This window comes from Sceloporus occidentalis, unplaced genomic scaffold, assembly GCF_023333645.1.
Source record: "Sceloporus occidentalis isolate IW3139 unplaced genomic scaffold, rSceOcc1.0.p SCAF_1, whole genome shotgun sequence".
NCBI lineage: Eukaryota > Metazoa > Chordata > Lepidosauria > Squamata > Phrynosomatidae > Sceloporus > Sceloporus occidentalis.
The window spans coordinates 220746488-220766422 of record NW_028316981.1 but is presented as its reverse complement, the minus strand read 5'-3'; the positions used below and the strand labels follow the sequence as shown (position 1 = coordinate 220766422).

The following is a 19935-nucleotide window of genomic DNA, read 5'->3' as shown; positions in this document are numbered from 1 at the left end:
CATTTGCATAATATATATCCTAAAAGCATCCGATCTTGTCAGATCTTGAAAGCTAAGCAGAGACAGCTCTAGTTAATACTAGAATGAATACCACTGAATACCGGGTGCAATAGGCTATATTTCAGAGGAAGGAACTAGCAAAACCATCTCTGACTATTCCTTGCCTATGAAAACCTCATGACATGCATAGTGTCCACATAGGTTCACAGGTGACTTGAAGGTATGCATGAATGCATGAGCACACGCATACAATGTTTGGGAAGCTAAGTCTTACCTTAATTCCAAATGACCTGGCTCATGTTAATCTCATGGAGAGGCCCTTCTCTCTGTCCTTCTCAGGCTTGTTTGGTGGGAACAAGGGAGAGGGCCTTCTTGGTGGCTGCTCCCAGACTTTGGAACTCCCTCTCCAGAGAGGCCAGGATGGCCCCTTTCTTGCTCTCCTTCCAGCCACAAGTTAAAACATTTTTGTGCTGCCGGCCTTTACAGATGATTGATGTTCAGCTCTTAATGCTCTGTGGTGCTGAATTTGAAGGCTTAAGGTTCTGTATATAGTTTTATGTTTATTGATTGAATGTTTTAGTATTTTTGTTTCAAAATGTACCGTTTTAACCACTTTTATCATTTAAACTGCATTTTATTCTTGGAATGAGTAATTTTAACTTGCGGATCTCAGATCCGCGACATCAAATATGCATGGAGTGATTCATTCTAATGGCGGGCACACCTGGCATGTGTGCACAGGAGTGTGCTCTATTCAAGCCTATGAGGCCTGAACACGTGTGAGCCTCTGTTTTCGCAGGGTGGGTGGGTCCGGAATGGATTCCCTCATGCAAACAGAGGACCAACTGTATACTAATTTAATTATATTGTAAGGCCCACTTTTGTAAGTTTTTAATTGTACTGTTTTTTTAATGTGTAAGCTGCTTTGTGTCCTAATTTTGGGGGGGGGAGTGGGGTATCAAAAGGAGCCCTGGTGGCGCAGTGGTTAAATGCCTGTACTGCAGCCATTCACTCAAGACCACAAGGTTGCGAGTTCAAGACCAGCAAAAGGGCCCAAGCTCGACTCAGGCTTGCATCCTTCCGAGGTCGCTAAAATGAGTACCCAGACTGTTGGGGGCTAATTAGCTTACTTGCTAAATTAGCTTACTTGCTGTTCACCGCTATGATCTTTGGAATAGCGGTATATAAATAAAACAAATTATTAATTATTATTATTATTAATATTACTACTAACAATGTTAATAAACCATATTCATTGCATTGTAGAACAATCAGACAGGAAATTGTTTCTATACACATCAACCTGAAGGGCAGCTTCAAATTCCCTTTGTACAAAAGACATATTCCAACACACATATCTGTAAATATCTAATAGGCTGTAGTGTGAAGCCAACATGCCTAGGACATCCACTAGGAACATACATCCAAGCTCTATGAGTGCCTGAGTAGTTTTTGCTTTCTGTATTTTTACAACAACCACATCAGCACTGCTGTTTTCTTTCAGGCTATTCACCCACCTGGTTTCCTGATTGTAGGAAAAGCGGTATACAAATCATATTATTTAAAGATATGTCTTTGTTTATTATTTTGTATGTGTTGCTAAGAAGCAACACATTGCAAGCAAATGAAAAACATCACTCAAGACAAGAACAGTAGCTGTCATATTCCTCTCTAGCTTGGAGCTCTTGATAAAGGAGGCAACAGATCTGGAGAAAAACCAAGCCATGGCTTGACTGCTAGTAAGTGCAGACAAAAGTCTTTGGTCTGATCTATGGGTTGGCTAGAATTGGCACCTGTTCAGCAAATGTAGTCTCTCGCAGCTCTGGATCTTCCTCAGCGTAGGTCAGGATGGTCTTCAATGAACGTCGCAAGTGCTCCTCATTGAAGTTCTGTGATGTTCCCACAAGTGAGGAGAGTGACATGGTGACCTGCATCTTCACTCGGGCAAAGTTCTGTACAGTAAAAATGCAGCAGAAAAATGATAAATGGCCATTTCCCTTTCACAGTTGTTACTATTTTATTTAATTTATGGACGAAATGACATTTTCTGTTTGTACCAAGGTTCGCACTAGGACTCCCAATAGAGAAAACAAAAACACTGGGCCTTATCACACGAGGGGTTTTGCAGCTCAGATCCAGAGTCACTGCGGGTCCAGCCATGCATATTCACGTTATAACATGATGTATTATCAGACATGATTGCTTTCTATGGGGGGGGGGTCGTTCTGAGGCGGATCCACCTTCAATTCGGAGTGACTCCTCATTTTTGTGAATTCGGTAACAAGCGAATTCACAAAAATTGTTTCCAAGTTCACTTCGATTTCATATCGAATTGGTCTGGTGTGGAAGAGCATGCTGATCTCGCCTCCAGTGACCCCCTGCAACCTGTCCCATCATCCTCTGCCTGCTCCTTCACCCAGATCTTGCCCCCAGTGACCCCCTGTGACCTGTCCCATCATCCCCTGCCCCCTCTGGCACTCTGCCACCTGGCCTATCATCACCTGCCTGCTCCTTCACCCCAATCTCGCCCCCTCTGAAATCCTGCCATCATCTCCTGCCTCCATCTTCACACCAATCTTGCCCCCTCTGGCACCCTGCCACCTGTCCCATCATCCCCTGCCTGCTCCTTCACCCCAATCTCGCCCCCAGTGACTCCCTGCCACCTGTCCCATCATCCCCTGCCTGCTCCTGCCTTGGATCTGAAATGACTCTGCTCCCTCATCGCTTCGAATTGGAGCTTCTGTTTCACGTGTGATAAGGCCCACTGTCTTAAAGGAGAAGCCCTTTTTGACAATCTGAAGCAAAAGCACACTAAGGCAGTGCCCAGGAAAGGATGTGAACACATTCCATCCAAGTCTCCTAAAGCAACAGACTATATCTATTGTCATTCCCACAGTATCAGGTTAAAGAAGTAAACTGATGACCCAGGAAGGCACTAGAAGTAAAATAATATTTTTCAAAAACCATGATTGAACATAGTTTTTTGTGGGGTTTTCGGGCTATGTTGCCATGTTCTAGCAGAGTTTCTTCCTGACGTTTCGCCAGCATCTGTGGCTGGCATTTTTAGAGAATGTTCGCCTGGAAAGGACTTGGCTATATATATATATATTGTGACCTGGAAAGGCAGGAGTGATTTGCATGTATATTGTTTGTTGCTAATAGCAGTCCTCAGGGTATGAGGGTCTGCACAAGAGGATTAATGTCTGCTTGATTAGTGCTCATTGTCTGCTGGGAAACCCCTGACCCTGGGAGATTTCTCATTTGCATTTGTTGAGTCTTTATATTGCTATCTTTCAAGACTGGTAGCCAAACCTTGTTTACTTTAAGAGATTCCTCTTTCCTGTTGAAATTGTCCAGGTGTTTGTGGATTTCCATGGCTTCCCTGTGCATCCTGACATGGCAGTGGTTGGCATGGTCCAGAATTTCAGTGTTTTCAAACAGTATTTTATGCCCAGGATGGTTTGTGGCATGTTCTGCTACTGCTGATTTTTCTGGCTGACCCAGTCTGCAATATCTCTCGTGTTCCTTGATTCTTGTTTGCACACTGCAATTGGTGGTCCCTATGTAGGAAGAAACTCTGCTAGAACATGGCCACATAGCCCGAAAAACCCACAAAAAACTATGGATGCCGGCCACGGAAGCCTTCGACTTCACATGACTGAACAGCATCCTTTTCACATAGAAATTCATTTATAGTTCTTATTTCATCGGAGAGTATTTTTATACTACTCTTCATTTAAAAAACCTCCAAGTGGTTTGTAATAACAACAATACAAACATGATAATGAAATAACAAAACCAAAAGAATAATCTATCAATAAGAATTCCTCAAAACCCAGAGGTAACTGGCAATGGTCAAAACCCACTGCAGAAATAATCCAGTTTGAGACCACTTAAACTGCCTTGGCTCAGTGCTAGGGAATTCTGGGAACTGTAGTTTTGAGACATTTAGCCTTCTCTGTCAGACTGTTTCGTGCCACAATAAACTACAATTCCTAAGATTCCTTAGCACTGAGCCAAGGCAGTGTGAGGTCTGGGGTCAGACTTATGTTCAAAAAATAAAACTTATTTAAAATAAAAGAAGCTTTATTGATGAAATAAGGCAGAACAACCAGAGACACTTTTTTTTTTGCCAAAACTGAAGTACAAAGAAAAGTTCTTCCTTTCTTAACCCAGACAGCCGCTCCCTAATCCAGCCCCGATGCCCAAGTAAAAGTAACACAAACAGCCATTGCTAGGGGAATCAAATCTCTCACACAGACAGCCTTAACCTTGAATTAGAGAGTTCTCCAGACAGTTATCTCCACAGCTGCAATCCCAACCCCCTCTTTAACCTAAAAGCCATTCTAAACCACAATCTAAAAACTTCCACTCTATAACCCAACCTCCATACTACCTTTTAAAACTATATCTATATTACTACATTAATCTTTATATATTTTACCCTTTCTGGCAGAACCTTTTACACTGGTTCTGACAGGCAGTTAAAGTGGTCTCAAACTGGATTATTTCTTGAACCCGTTTTTCCACTTGACATTACTTCATCTAATTCGTTATTACTTTCTGAAATGCCCCTGTCTTTACTATCCCTTCCATATCGTTCTTTAACCTGGTAGTATGTAAACCAATTAATTTTTATCCCCTCCTCCTTAATTTCCTCTTGGCTTTTCCTAATCAGTTTTCCATTCTCTCTCTTCAAAATATCTTTGTATCTTAACCAACAATTTAAATCAATTTTATCCCTTTTTAAAAAGGCTTTGTGCGGGGAGGTCCACATCGGATACTTTGTGTATATTTTCCCTTTGTACTTTTCCCAGACCCTCAATAATGCATTTCTAACAACATGTTCCTTAAACTGTTTGTTTTGATCTAATTTTGCATACCAGAGACAGGTGTGACACCCAAATATCTTATTGAATCCCTCTAAGTTTAACAAATAATCATCTTTTAACTGCACCCAGTCCTTTACCCAGTTCGAACAACAAGCGTGGAAATATGTTTGAAAGTCCGGCAATGACCATCCCCCTCTTTCCCTAGCATCAGTCAGTGGTTTCCACTTGATTCGACTTTTCTTTCCCGACCAAATAAACTTAGTTATATCCCTTTTCCATTCTATAAAGACCTTTTCATTTATTATGATAGGTAAATTCTGCAATAAGAATTATTACTTTAGGTAATATGCTCATCTTTATCAGTGCGATTTCCCCGGACAATGACAGCTGCATTTCCTCCCACTTTTTAAGCTTCTCTTTGACCTCTTTCCACATCTTTTTGTAATTATTCAGAGATAATTCTCTATTTTTGTTTGTTATGATAATTCCCAGGTATTTGACCTTCTTTTGAGTTTGTATTCCAGTTATTGCATGAAGCAGCTCCTGTCAAACTGGATTATTTCTGCAGTGTGTTTTGGACCAATGTTCACTATCAGGAAAATAATTATTGTTATCATTACATTACATATTGTAATATAAATGAATATACTGGCCCTGGTTCCAAGAGATCTGCAATCTAAAATTCAATAAAATGGGGAGGGAAAGTCACAAGCAGGGAAATTGGGTTGAGTAAACTCCTAGAGCTGGAGAGTACTAGCCCTGCCTCAGAAAGCAATCTCTTAGTAGAAATGACTGAAGACAGCCTTGGGGCCTCCCACTTACTCTCACTGGCACTTACGTTGCCAATTTCAAAGTTCTGTCTCATGAGAAGGTACAGTGAAGTGCTTGCATGGGTGCGGATGGTGGCCACTCTGCTACTGCAATGGCGCAGGAGACGGAGACATAGATCAGCACACAGCTCTGTGTCTTCCTCAAAAAGCATTTCAGGAAACTGTAAGCACAATTCTGGAGGTTATTTTATTTAACAAGGATAAAAATTGCACTTCCAATGAGTGAGGACAAGACAATATATAGCATAAGCATCAAAACACAGCTACCTGACAATGGGAATAAAAGTAAGATATTAAAATGCTCAAATTTAATATTAAAAGCCTTTATAAGTTAGATTTTCACACTATTCTGGCCTGGGAATTATACAAAGTGGACGCCTTTATGTGTTGGCCATTCCACACTTGGAGAACCATAACTGAGTCAACTCTAGTTTGGGCAGTAGTGTGCAGTAGGGGAAGTTAAAACATTCTAGACTGAAAGACTTTTCTAGCAGCATGTATTAACATTAAAAATTTGAGAAAGAGAGGGCTGACAGAAAGCAGCTCAAAACAGACAGACAATGCAGCACAGAGGCTGTGCCCATGGCTAAGGTATCTAGTATCTAGCTGTAGCCAAAGCAAGGGGAACCAAGAGAGAGAGAAAGAGAGAGGGAAGGAGGGAGGGAGAGGGAGAGAGAGAGAGAGAGAGAGAGAGAGAGAGAGAGAGAGAAGAGATTTCACCACCCACCTGCAAGCTTTATAAGGTAGTTACTTCAATCAGGACATTTGTTCCTGCCAACATTTCTGCCAAAGCATACTCACCTTGCTTACAAGTGCCCTCTGGGTGGCAAAGCAGTGTTGCAGGAAGACAGTACTAGGTGTACAGCCCATGCTGTGCAGAAGCACCCTCAGCACCCCACCCAGGACACTCTCCTTAGCTTCTGATAAGATCACTGTCTGAAGGAAATAAGCAAAGGAAAGGTATGAGAGAGAAAAGATAAACCAGATTCACATTAGGAATTTCTACAAGAGAGTGAAAACAACCATACTGAAGCCCAAGTTACAATATGCCTGAACCAGGAGAACAGCTTTTCCCTGATCAGACTGCCAGCTTCACTGGTAACACCTGCAAGGCACCTGACCTGAGCAGCCAAGGTACTGATGCAACCCTGCCATGATACAGAAAATTCTGGTTTGGTAACAAAGCCCACTGGGTGACCTTGGGCAAGTCCATGCTCCCAGCCTCAGCAAACCTCTGAACAAACCTTGCCAAGAAAATCCAATGATAGGTTCACCTTAGGGTCACCATAAGTTGGAAATGACGTGAAGGCACATGACAACAACATACAGGACTGTCAGGATGGAAGCCCTACCATACAGAAGTAGTTAAAATCAGTGCCAAGAGAATGAAAATCAAGACCCAAATAAAGTCAAATTCTGCAGGATTAAACTTCTCATGGCCTTGCCTCCCCCTTCATCTCTCTAACTCAAATATTCCTCCCTATGGTCTTTGCTCAAACACAGCTGTAGAAAAGCCCAGAACAAAAAAGGACAGCTGCAAAAAGTAGATACAGTTATCAAAACATTTAAAACAAACCCTTTATCAAAGGGAATTTCATGCTTCTTAAATAAAAACTAACTGGGACAACTTTTCTCATCCAGTTCACCTAATCAGAATACTTCAGAGGAAAGAGGCTGGCATCCAACTGTTTTTATTAACAAGTGTTAGAATGCTTTAATACAGACCTACCCTGGAAAATGCTGGAGCCCAACTCAGCCCATTTCAAAGTTCTGGGATCCCTCCAGCACTGGTGCAGTGCCCCGTCAATTCCTTTAAGGTTCATATTCTAGGACCCTGTGATAACATGAACATTACACTCCTCACTGTGCCAGATTCTGTGTGGTGGCATGGGGAATACAGAAGGACAAGTTAAAGCGAGCAATGGGAGGGAGAGTCTGGAAGAATCTCTTCCCTATCTAGTAGCTCCCAGTCTCTTCTTTAAGAAGCAAAAGAAATAAAGGCAGCTCTCCCTTACTACAAATGGTCTCATTCATTCTGTCCCCCCCACTGCCTTGGCTTTCTGCATTTTACCCAGCTATGCATCATCTGCTCTACTACACACACACACAATTTATCATTCTATCTTAGATCTGCTTAACTGGGATTCTAAGAAATACCATGTAAAACAGGAAAGAGACCAAGAATGCTGAATGAAAACAACAAATCTCATTAGCCTATAAGTAAAATTTTTGCCATTGCCTCAGGAGATTTTCCTCCTTTTTGCGATCCTTCCACACACACTGTTTTCTGAGCAGAAAGCTGCCAGTTGGTTCTGGGAAATACAGGATTACACTAGAAAGGAGTGTAGTTCTCTTTTTAAGGAGTCTGTCCCTGCTCTGAGAACTGCAGAACACTTACAGTGATAAGTCACAAAAGTTAAAGATGATGCCTAATATATCCCAGAGCCTTGTCCTGGTGGGTAAATGAAAGGCTGCAGTTCCTGTAAAAACCTACCTGCACAATAATTTCCAGTGTGTCCAGCACCACCATGTTGGTTTCTGTGGCCATATTCCCTTCCACGAGAGCATCGTGCTCCATTTCAACCTTGGATCTGAGAGAGGGGCAAAAATGGTGTCAAGTCTGGCTGGCAAAGTTAGTGGGTTTCTTCTCCCTGAGCCATCCCACAGAACCACCACAGTCAAAGATTAGAACTACTTTTCCCGAATGCTAACGAGGATTTTATTCGAAAACCATGCAGGAAAAGTCTGTGGTTTCCACAGAAACCTCTGGTTGGTTCTTGACTCCTAGTTCTTGCTAGAGCCATCTCTCAGGACAAATGCTACCCAGAAAAATCAATCCACTGCTGTATTTTCCTTAACAGGAAAGAACAGGTGCGTTTGGAAATGGGAGAATGCTAGGCCAAGGGAGTTGGAGTTGAGGGCTGAGCTGAAAGGCATGGCTTTCCTCAGAAGTTGTATGAGGTACATTTGTTTCCTGTATAACAAAAACAACAAAAGACTTCAGATCTGGTGGAAATTTTGGATGTCATGGTGCCATGAGATTGCAGCAAATCACTGTTCTGTTCCCAACTTAAGGCTGGGTTCACATGTTTAGCTACTGCACACTTAAGCCCAAGTAAAATTCCTGGTGCTGGGTAATGCCCTAGCCTGTGGCCATTAGTATGGGTTAGCTCACACTGAGAAAGACAAAGAGTGCACAGCAACTCTTTGGGAATGAGGAAAGAGGGAGAAGGACCAAAGACTCCTTTAGAGCCATTGTCCCAGGCACTGTACTATGCTGGGTTGGTGATGCAAGCTCTCTGTGAACAAAAATACTAAAGGAGAAAGAGGTGGATCTAAGGACAGGATGCTTTCCACCAATTTGAAGACACTCATGCTTCCTTTGTTATGTCGGAATACAGACATGTTTCCTCCTAGGTTTCACCTTGGAGCCCAGCATTTACAGGGCATTATTGACACACCTAGTGCAACTCTTCCAGGCACTGAACAGACCCTTTTCCCTACCTCCCAAGACCTGCATTGCTCAGAGAAGCATTTCTTTTTAATTAACTTTAATTCATTTGTGTTAGTTGCTTCCCCCACATAAAAAACACCCAGTCAAGATCCTTTTGTTTAAGGTGGGGGAAACAAGCAATTCCCTCTCCCCTATCATATCTGCCTATGTAATCTGGATAAAAATTAAAGGGGAGGGAAACAACAAGGATGTTATTGTGAGAGTCTACTACAGACCCCCAAGTCAGATGGAGGAATTGGATGATGCCTTTCTAGAACAGATTACACACTCAGAAAGGAGAGATGTAGTAATGAGGGTGACTTCAACTATCCTGATATTTGCTGGAAGTCAAACTCAGCAAAATCCTCAAGGTCTAGCAAATTCTTCACTTGCCTTGGAGACAATTTCATTGTCCAAAAGGTGGAAGAGGCAACAAGGGGATCAGCTATTTTGGATCTGATCCTAACCAACAGGGATGACCTAGTTAATGGAATGCAAGTGGTGGGATCCTTAGGTGGACGTGACCATGTTCTCCTGGAGTTTGTTATACAATGGAAAGGAGAAGCCAGGCATAGTCAGAGACGCCTTCTAGATTTTAGAAGAGCAGATTTTAGTAAACTTAGGCGGGTTACTTAGGCGCACCCCCCTAACCCTAATACGTATAGAATACGTACAATATGGCGGCGCCCTGTTCATACGGGCGCCGCCATCTTTACGTATCGGACGCTGTGCGTCCAAACGTGTCGCGGCGATAATGATGTTGCGAATGCGCCCCTGGCATTTTGGAGCTTCTTTTTTGCTCCGTAACGGAGCCGCGCGGTTTGGCTGCGACGGCTCCCTTACGGAGCAAACGGCGGCAGCGGCAGACCGCCTCAAAGCGGCGGTCTAAAACCCGCCTCTGAGAAATACTTTGGTTGATCCCGTGGTCAGGAATACTAAAAGATAAGGGAGTTCAAGATGGATGGGTCTTTCTCAAAAGGGAGATACTGAAGGCACAATTTAAAACAGTTCCAATGAGGAAGAAAAATGGGAGGTGTCTCAAGAAACCAGGATGGATGACTAAGGAACTTTCAACTGACCTAAGTTTTAAATGGAACATGTATAAGAAATGGAAAAATGGGGAAATCACCAAAGAGGAATTCAAACAAATAGCAAGCACATGTAGCGGTAAAGTCAGAAAAGCTAAAGTGCAGAATGAACTCAGGCTTGCTAGAGATGTTAAGAATAATAAAAAGGGCTTTTTGGGGTATGTCCGCAGCAAAAGGAAGAAGAAGGAAATGGTAGGGCCACTGCGTGGAGAAGATGGAAAAATGCTAACGGGGGACAGAGAAAAGGCAGAATTGCTCAACACGTTCTTTGCCTCAGTCTTCTCAGAAAAGGAAAAGGGTGCTCAACCTGAGGATAATGGAGCAGAGGACAGAATAGGGGAATTTCAGCACAGAATAAGCAAAGAGATAGTACAGAAATACCTTGAAAACCTAAATGAATTTAAGTCTCCAGGACCAGATTAACTACATCCAAGGGTAATAAAAGAACTGGCAAATGTAATATCGGAGCCATTGGCAATAATCTTTGAGAACTCCTGGAGAACAGGAGTAGTCCCAGCAGACTGGAGGAAGTCAAACGTTGTCCCCATCTTCAAAAAGGAGAAAAAAGAGGATCCCAACAATTATCGTCCAGTTAGTCCGACATCAATACCAGGAAAGATTCTAGAGCAGATCATTCAACATAGAGCCTTTGAAGCAACTCCATAATCACAAAAGGTCAACACGGGTTTCAGAGAAACAAGTCATGCCAGACAAATCTAATCTCTTTTTTTGATAAAATTACTAACTTGTTAGCTGAAGGGAATGCTGTGGATATAGTATATCTTGATTTCAGTAAGGCCTTTGACAAAGTTCCCCATGACATTCTTGAAAACAAGCTTGTAAAATGTGGGCTAGACAAGGCAACTGTTACATGAATTTGCAATTGGTTGACTGACCAAACCCAAAGGGTGCTCAAGAATGGCTCCTTTTCATCCTGGAGAGAAGTGACCAGTGGGGTCCCACAGGGCTTTGTCCTGGGGCCAGTGCTATTCAACATCTTTATCAATGACTTGGATGACAGAACTGGGAGCATAGTTATCAAATTTGCAGATGACACCAAATTAGGAGGAGTAGCTAATACTCCAGAAGACAGGATCAAAATTCAAAATGACCTGAATAGACTAGAAACTGGGTCAAAGCTAACAAAATGAAATTCAACACGGTGAAATGTAAGGTACTGCACTTAGGGCAGAAAAATGAAATGCACAGATATAGGATGGGGGACACCTGGCTGAATGAAACTACGTGTGAAAGGGATCTAGGAGTCCAAGTAGACCATAAGTTGAACATGAGTCAACAGTGCGATGCGGCAGCTAACAAGGCCAATGCAATTTTAGGCTGCATCAATAGAAGTACAGTGTCTAGATCAAGAAAAGTAATAGTGCCACTATATTCTGCGCTGGTCAGGCCCCACCTGGAATATTGTGTCCAGTTCTGGGCACCACAATTTAAAAAGGATGTGGAGAAACTAGAGCATGTCCAAAGGAGGGCGACTAAAATGGTGAAGGGTCTGGAAGCCATGCCCTATGAGGAACGACTTAGGGAGCTGGGAATGTTCAGCGTGGAGAAGAGAAGGTTAAGAGATGATATGATAGCCCTGTTTAAATATTTGAAGGGATGTCATATTGGAGGAAGCAAGCTTGTTTTCTGCTGCTTCAAAGACTAGGACCTGGAACAATGGATTCAAGCTACAGCAAAAGAGATTCCATCTCAACATTAGGAGGAACTTCCTGACAGTAAGGGCTGTTCGACAGTGGAACAAACTCCCTTGGAGTGTAGTGGAGTCTCCTTCCTTAGAGTTTTTTAAAGAGAGGCTAGATGGCCATCTGTCAGGGATGCTTTGATATGGATTTCCTGCATGGCAGGGGGTTGGACTGGATGGCCCTTGCGGTATCTTCCAACTCTATTATTCTATGATTCTAGGGGGGAATTGGGTGTCTGGGCGTCACCATTCAGATGGTGAAAATAATCCAGGTTGAATCTTTGATGTTCATATGAATTCTGAATCACTCTGATTAAGGTTTTATTTGCAGGGGGGGCTGACAAAAAAACCACTTAATCTGGGATAATTCATCTCGTTTCCCCCCCGATTTTTTCTCAAAGATTCGCTTTCTCGGCTGTGTGAATAGACCTGGGATAAACCAGAATAAAACTATGCATGGATTGACCATGTTTCAGATACATCCACAACCTCAAATCCATCTTTATTCAAGTGCTGGCACATGTGAGCAACAAAACCCGTGGAGATGCGGTTCCCTTGTGTGAACAACAAACCCAGAATGCATGAGTGAGATTTTTTTGCATAGCCGAGTTAAAAGCAACAACCTGTGAACCACTGGGTCAGTTCCTTAAAAACTGAGTGTGCACACTGCCCTCCCTCTTGTTCCCTTAGTACTGTCCACACACGCACTTGTCCACCTTATCCGAATTCTGCCTCCAGTGGGTGATATTCTTCCTCCAACGAACGTTTTCTTGATTTCCAAATGGGCTGCGCTCTGTGAAGAAAAGGGGCTGTCAGGACACCTCAGGCTTGGAACAGCCTCCAGAGAGAGCCAGTTAATGTCTGAGTTACAAATAAGGGACACCAAACAGAGCCAAAGGATTTCTCAGTCCAGTGGTAGTGAGCATAAAAGGGAGAAAAGAAAGAAGGAAGGAAGAAAAAGCTCCATTTTCTTCGTTAACTATGTCTTTCTATCATATGTTTAATCCATGTTTATGTCTTAACTGGATTTGTTTCTGTATGAATTTTATTACAATCAGCCACCTCGAGTGTCCCAAACACAAGTCACTGAACTACCCGCTGCCTTTCAATTAATTATTTATTTACTTAAAATTTATATCCTGTGTTTCTCCCAATATGGCAGCCAATATATTTTAAATCTAAATCAAACATTTCATGAAGAAGAGTTTAGTCTTACTTTAAAAGCAGCAAGGATTATGGAACAATAATACCTCTATCATTTAGGTATTTAATTATTTTTATTTAACTAATATCCTGCCTTTCTCCTTGTACAGGCTGCACAGCTTATATAGGACACTTGGTTTATAATCAGTATGAAATATGAACTGGGCAACAATTTGCAAAAATATTAAACTGATTTCGAGGGGAAAAACTCTAGAAATGGTAAGAAATTATTCCAAAGATCCCAGATACTTAAAGTAAGATTTATACTAGAAACAATGTGCTACTTAAAAGAAAATTGAATTTTTAAAAAAAATCCCCTAAAGCTTACAAAAAAAAACCCCACAAAAAAAACCCAAACCCCAAACCATCCCAGAACCTTTGAAAAATGTTGGGCAAGATAGTGGAGATAGTGTTTGAGGGAAGGAAGAAGGAATGGACAATATCTGTTCCCATAGACAATATCTGAATATTTGGCAATCCTGTCACTTTATGCTTGCTTGCATACTTGCTTCAAGACCTGAAACCTTTTTGTTTGGGATGAGCGGGAAGACTATAGAAGCAAGCTCATTATGCTGAGGATTCTCCCTTCAGCAGTTCTCACCTCGGCTGCGTCGAACCATCTCCTGGCGTGCTCCAATTGTACCCAGGATGGCTTCCTCCAACCGTGCTTTCATGTCCAGTGACTTCTTGAATGTCAGGCTGTTGATGCGCTCAAAGGCTTTCTTGCCCTGTGGGATGACATGGTGCCCAGCAGTTCTCAATGAGCAAGAAGGGGAAATTTGAGTAAAGGAGCAACATTTGCTTGGCAACAGCCCAGTGAGCACATTCATTGAAAGACGTGTGCAGTTCCAAAGAAGTTGAGCAGTGGAATGCAATGGCCTCTCAGGATCACTAGTACAATGCTTTCTGGTGGATGGTAGACCTGTCGTCACTCTATCATCAATAATTATTTGAAAAATCAAGGATTTTAAAATTGTCACATTTAATTTACAAAAAGCAATTATATCAAGATTCAAAAGTGCAAGGTTGCCTTTCTCAACTATTTTTTTCTGATAGCCCCAAAAAGTTCTTTGTTGAAACCATTTGTATTATCAGACTTCACAATACATCTTGGGTTTTGTTTTTGTTTTTAGCAAAAGATGTGAAAGCACACCTTTTAATGCAAACTTTCAATAACATCTTGTCAGGGGCATCACTAGGGGTGTGTGAGGGTTCAGATAATACCAGGTGGGGGTGTGCATGCGCAAGGAAAGAGGATAGACGCCTTCGTATCATCTCCCTTCTAAGAGATATAAAATAGATTTATTATTGCTCCATTTAAAGCTTGAAGTGGACAAAAAAGTGCAAGTCACTTAATTTGGACATTAGAATTATGATCATAGACAAGCAAGAACTCTGAACAAGAAGGAATCTAGTGGGAGAGAAAAAGCCAGCGGCAGCGTGATTAAGAACATCATGGAGACAGCTACGGTGAGTCCTCCCACGGGGGTTACGCTAGAAGTCCTCGATCGTAAATTAGACAAACTGTTTGATGCTTTCCAAAGCATGCAAACTACAATCACAGTCCTTACAGAACTGAAAAGTGGAATTAAAATTTGGCTACAAGAAATTGTTAAAATTAAAAACACAAATGTAAAAGAACAACCAATGAAAATGATAGGAAAATGGTATAGGACACCACACCAATTAGCATTTACAAATGACAAATTTCAATCCAAATGTTGGCATGGATGTGGCATTAAAGGTATATATACATATGTGGTGGGAATGTCCATTTGTACAAAAATTTTGGACAGAGGTTAAGCAACAGATAAATACAATTATAGGGATAGAAATACAATTAAGTAAAGAAAATTGCTTGACTCTCAATTTGGGCGAATTAGGATTGAATAATAATCAAAAATACGTAACAAAACAATTTCTAAAAGCTGCTCATGCAGTGATTGCTTATGAATGGAGAAACAAATTAAATTGGAACACAGCTTACTTATTTAAATATATAAAAGAATATATACTATTCGACTTCATTAGGGAAAGTAGATTAAAATATATTGGGGAAAGCAATAAAGAACCATGGGAAGACAAATGGAAAATTGTAATTACGAATGTGAAAGGTAAAATGGGGTATGAAAAAGTTAATAATATAATGAATAATATTTTCCGTATCTCCGAAACCGATTGTTAATTTGATTGGATTGTAAATTTCTCTATGCTGTTTTCTTATTTGGGTGGAGGGTGCAGGGAGAAAATTATAATATGAAACATGATTGTATAATAAGTATTATACATGGTGTAATAAAAATTTTTGGATTTTTTTTTTTTAAAAAAAGATAATACCAGGTGACATTTTAAGGGCATGTGACACCACTGCTCCTCAAACATCTGCCTTTGGGCAGAAATGGACTGTGGCACTCTCCTATGTCACTTCAAAATGATGTGAGTGAGGAGAGGTTCAGTGGGAGGAAAAAGGAGAGGTCTCAGGATTTTTTTTAGAAAAAATTAAAATTTCAAATTTAATTAAAAATATTTAAAAATATTAAAAATTTAATATTAAAATATTAAAATTTTTCTTTAAAAATATAAACTCTTACCATTTTTTCACTTTAACCACATGAAACTATGTACATTTAATGCATGAGATTGTGCATGAGGTTGTGCATACAGTATTGTAATTTAAAGATATAATTTTAATTGTGTTAGTTGTTTTAGCCACAACTATTCCCTTGACATCCAGTGATATACAGAAATTATGATTTATGAGTAACATGAGTACAAAAACAACATTCCTAAGGCTTCTGTATGGGATAGCAATGGTAATTTAGAAATTTTAATTTTCAAGAAGTGGAGCCCAACTGTCATCATCAGACCTGGGAAGGAGTGAAAAAGACAGGCCCAATTCTATCAGGCCACTCTCTTTTATTTTATTGCATTTTATTTATTTTTTGTATCTTATTTTAATATATTCTTTATATTTTTATTGCTGTAACTTGCCTGGATTCCTTGTGATTGGGTGGGCTATAAATAAATTATTATTATTATTATTATTAAATATTTATTTTTATTGCGCCTCTCCTTGCAGATCGAGGCGGGTAACAACAGAGTAAAATACAATCATAAAATGAACAATCCCCCAGTCCCTCCTCTATAAACAAACAATATTAAAACCCTACAATAGTGAAAGCAGGTAAAATAACATGGAAGCAAATTAAATTTGGGCAGGTGAGACAGTTCTACTTTGAAGGGAGTTCAGTCTGGGAAGGCCTGCCGGAAGAGATCCGTCTCGATCGCCTTTTTAAAGGCGTCAAGAGATATAATAAGACGGATCTCCTCCGGCAGGTCATTCAAAATTTTTGGAGCGGCAGTTGAAAAGGGAGAAGGAAGGGAAAAGAAGATAATGCTGAAACATTTATTTACTCTTTTTGTGTATTAATCAAATGATGGATTTGTAATTAGTAATTCTTGAAGGAAAATGTTTTTATATATTTGCTTTTTTAAAATTAATAAAGACTGTTTGGGGAAAAAAGAAAAGGTCCTCTGGGAAGTTGCAGCCAACCTGGACTTCTTTGGCTGCAATAAATTCTTCCCAGAGGACCTGAGTGTGTGAGAAGGATTATATGGGAGGAGGCGTTCCCACAAGCAGGCTGGACCCAAGCCATGTAGGGCTTTAAAGGTAAAGACCAATGCCTTGTACTGTGCCTAGAAGCTAATACGCAGCCAGTGTAAGGATTTTGGAATAAGTGTTATTCGGTCGAATCTAGATTTTCCCGCAACCAATCTGGCTGCCATATTTTGAACCAACTGAAGCTTCCGAACATGGCACAAGGGTAGCCCATGTAGAGTGCATTGCAGAAATCAAGATGAGAGGTTACCAGCTAATGTACTACCATTTCTGGGTCCCCCAGTTCCAGATAAGGCCACAGCTGGAGTATCAACTGAAGCTGATAACAGGTACTCCTGGCTGTCGCATCTATCTGGTCTGGCAACTGGAGCGATGAATCCAGGAGCATCCCCAAACTGCGAACACAGTACTTTAGAAGAAGTGTGACCCCAACCAGGACTGGTAGATATATCTCCATACCCAGATTAGGGTTACCTATAGTGAGTACCTCCCTCTTATTAGGATTCAGCTTAAGTCTATTTTCCCTCATCCAGTCCATTACCACCCTCAGACAGTCGTTCAGAGGAGAGATATGATTCTTAGTCACTGCAGCAGTCCGAGACACGGAGAAACAAATTTGGGTGTCATCAGTGTACTGATAACACCCCGCCCCATGTCTCCGGATGATCTCGCCCAGCGGTTTCATGAAAATGTTAAACAGCAAAGGAAACAGAATGGTGCCCTGAGGGACACCAGATGTTAGCTCCCTTTTCAACTGTCTCCCAGCATCACCATCTGGAACCTGCTTGAGAGGTAGGAATGGAACCACTGCAAAGCAGTGCCCCCAATTCCAAACTCTCTCAGGTGTTCCAGAAGGATACCATGGTCAAAGGTATCGAAGGCCGCTGAGAGGTCCAAGAGCACCAACACTTTCCCTATCGATAGCAATAGCTTGATTTATATGCTTCATTTATACAGCTTTATACTGCACTAAGCAGTCTCTAAGTGGTATACAGCTGTAAATTAATTGCCCCCAACAAGGTGAGTACTCATTTTAGCAATCTTGGAAGGATGCCAGGCCAAGTCAACCCTGAGCCCCTGGCTGGGATTGAACTCACAACCTTGTGGTTTGTGAGTGAGTGGCTGCTGTACAGACATTTAACCACTGCGCCACCAGAGCTCCCAGGGCTGGGATGGCAAGAGATCAAAGGTGTGTGTGTGGGGGGGGGGGGGGGGGAGACACCAACCCTAGGCACAGTACATCCCATCTAATCTTCCTCACAGTTGTTACAATCCTCAGACACTCAAATTATTGTATGTCTGCTGTTTTCTAAATTTTGCCATAGAAAGTTCTGCCGACTGCTAGAAGACAGCTACACCTCTCTCCCATCTCTGTCTGCTTTGCTTTGTCCAAGACTGTGGACTCACAATGTTTGAGATGTGCACCTCTCAAGCAAAGACATAGTCTTAAGAGGATAACTTTTGTATTATCTTTCTACTGAGTTTCAGCTCTTTCAGTCCACACATATGCAGCATTTTAAATAAAAGATTTCTCTATTAATTCAAGCATTTCTTTGGGTGAAGTTATGGTTATGATTTTTAAAAATCTGGATGCATCCCTTTAGTTTTGATCCCCATGATTGCCAGTTTTTCTTGAGCACAGAAATAAACAAGAACTTTCCTCACAGAAGTTGGGAGCTGGTGAGAAGAATGATTAGAGCTGAACTCTGGACATGCACACCAGTCACTGGGAAAGGCATCTAACAGCTAAAGGCAGGATTCTTGAGTTCTCTTTCCAGAGGAGGAGCAAGAAGGAAGCAAGCGTGCAAAGACTGGTCTAACCTTGTATTCGAAGCAGGACACACAGAGGTAGAGAAGATCAAGGAGCCGGTTCACATGCAGAGCAGAGAGGTCAGCAAGCCAGCGGTGGAGCACAGCTTCATCTGCATTCTTCAGTACCCAAAGAAAACACACCAGCAGGTTGCGACTTGCCTCAGCAGACAGCATGCTATACTGACGAGGAGGCTGCAAAGAAACAAACAAAACCAAAGCTCAGGGCATATTCATACAATTCTGAGGACACAGTCACTGTCCCCATAAAGTAAGTCCCACAGGACTGCAGTGGTCCATCCTGATTATAATAATCCCAGTTATAATCCCAAGAGGGAAGGTAGGCACATTACACTGCAAATCTCAGTTGATAACATCCAGAAAAAATGATTGCTACTGCTCTGTGTTGTTGGTGTTATGGTTTTTCCTTAGTAATGCTTTCAAAAATGGGGGATCACTTTACTAAAGAGACAAATTACATCCATGCTGTGGTATACTTTCGGATACGCATACTAGGAGAGGTGAATTCTTTCAGTGGTAGAGCATTATATTCAGTGACCTTCTGTGTCCCTTTCATCTCCTAAACTCTGATTTTTTAGGGCTGCTCACAGTTTTCCACTGGAGCTCTCCCTTCTTGGTTATCCACAAAAGATTCAGTTTGAGTATCTTTATTTGGACTGTGAGATGACTGCATGGGATGCTCTTCTCTATGCCAAATGGCTTACTGCTGTTTAACTGGCTGCTTTGGGTTGTCATTTATGATTACTTTCCTATAGGCTTTGAGACCAAGTGTGTTATAAATCTGAACATACACGTACAGCCTTTCTGCTAAAGCCTAGTGGATACCTGAAGACTCTAGGATGCCCCGGGTTCATTTCACTGGGACTTCCCACAAATTTCCAGTGGATCAAGTTTCTTGCCTACAGGGGTGGCTCTCTGATGCTGATATAGCCTGAACTTTTAAAATCTTATTCCTAATGAGCCAGGATTCTCCATCTCAGTGAGCCTGATTTCTGTCCTCTGCTCCCCTTGCCCTTTTCTTCCACCAACTCTAACCTGAGGATCAATGGACACTCACCACAGATGGCATCTGGAAGACAGTGGACCGGTGAGCATGAGGTAGGGGAGAGCCAGCAATCGCCATGGCCACTGATTGATTAATGGTACTGCCATCCCCATCTCCATCATCAACCATCACAGAAGCAAGTCGTCCTCGCTGGCTATGGTTCTCTGTTAAGGAGAGCACATTTCGTTTTCTTCAGTAAAGAAGTGATTGTTAAATGCACCTGGCTGAAACAACCATCTGCCATGATCCAGGCCTCAGAGAGAGAGAAGAACCCTTGGACTTGATCCCCTTCA

General features: G+C 41.6%; 1 protein-coding gene across 4 annotated transcripts in view; it reads right to left on the bottom strand.

Annotated features, from left to right (window-relative positions):
• The window catches only part of LOC149323499 (dedicator of cytokinesis protein 7-like), a 167798-nt gene that overhangs the window by 25254 nt on the left and 122609 nt on the right, over positions 1–19935 (bottom strand). For all 4 annotated transcript variants that reach the window (XR_016276060.1, XM_089489066.1, XM_089489068.1 and 1 more), the window contains exons 31-38: positions 19655–19806; positions 18589–18771; positions 13750–13876; positions 12654–12738; positions 8157–8253; positions 6464–6598; positions 5671–5823; positions 1794–1952 (exon numbers count right to left, since the gene is read on the bottom strand). Coding sequence is in view for 3 of the 4 variants with exons in the window: in XM_089489066.1 (XP_089345192.1) it covers positions 1794–1952; positions 5671–5823; positions 6464–6598; positions 8157–8253; positions 12654–12738; positions 13750–13876; positions 18589–18771; positions 19655–19806 (1091 nt within the window). In the remaining variant the exon portion in view is untranslated. The remainder of the gene's footprint in view (positions 1–1793; positions 1953–5670; positions 5824–6463; positions 6599–8156; positions 8254–12653; positions 12739–13749; positions 13877–18588; positions 18772–19654; positions 19807–19935) is intronic.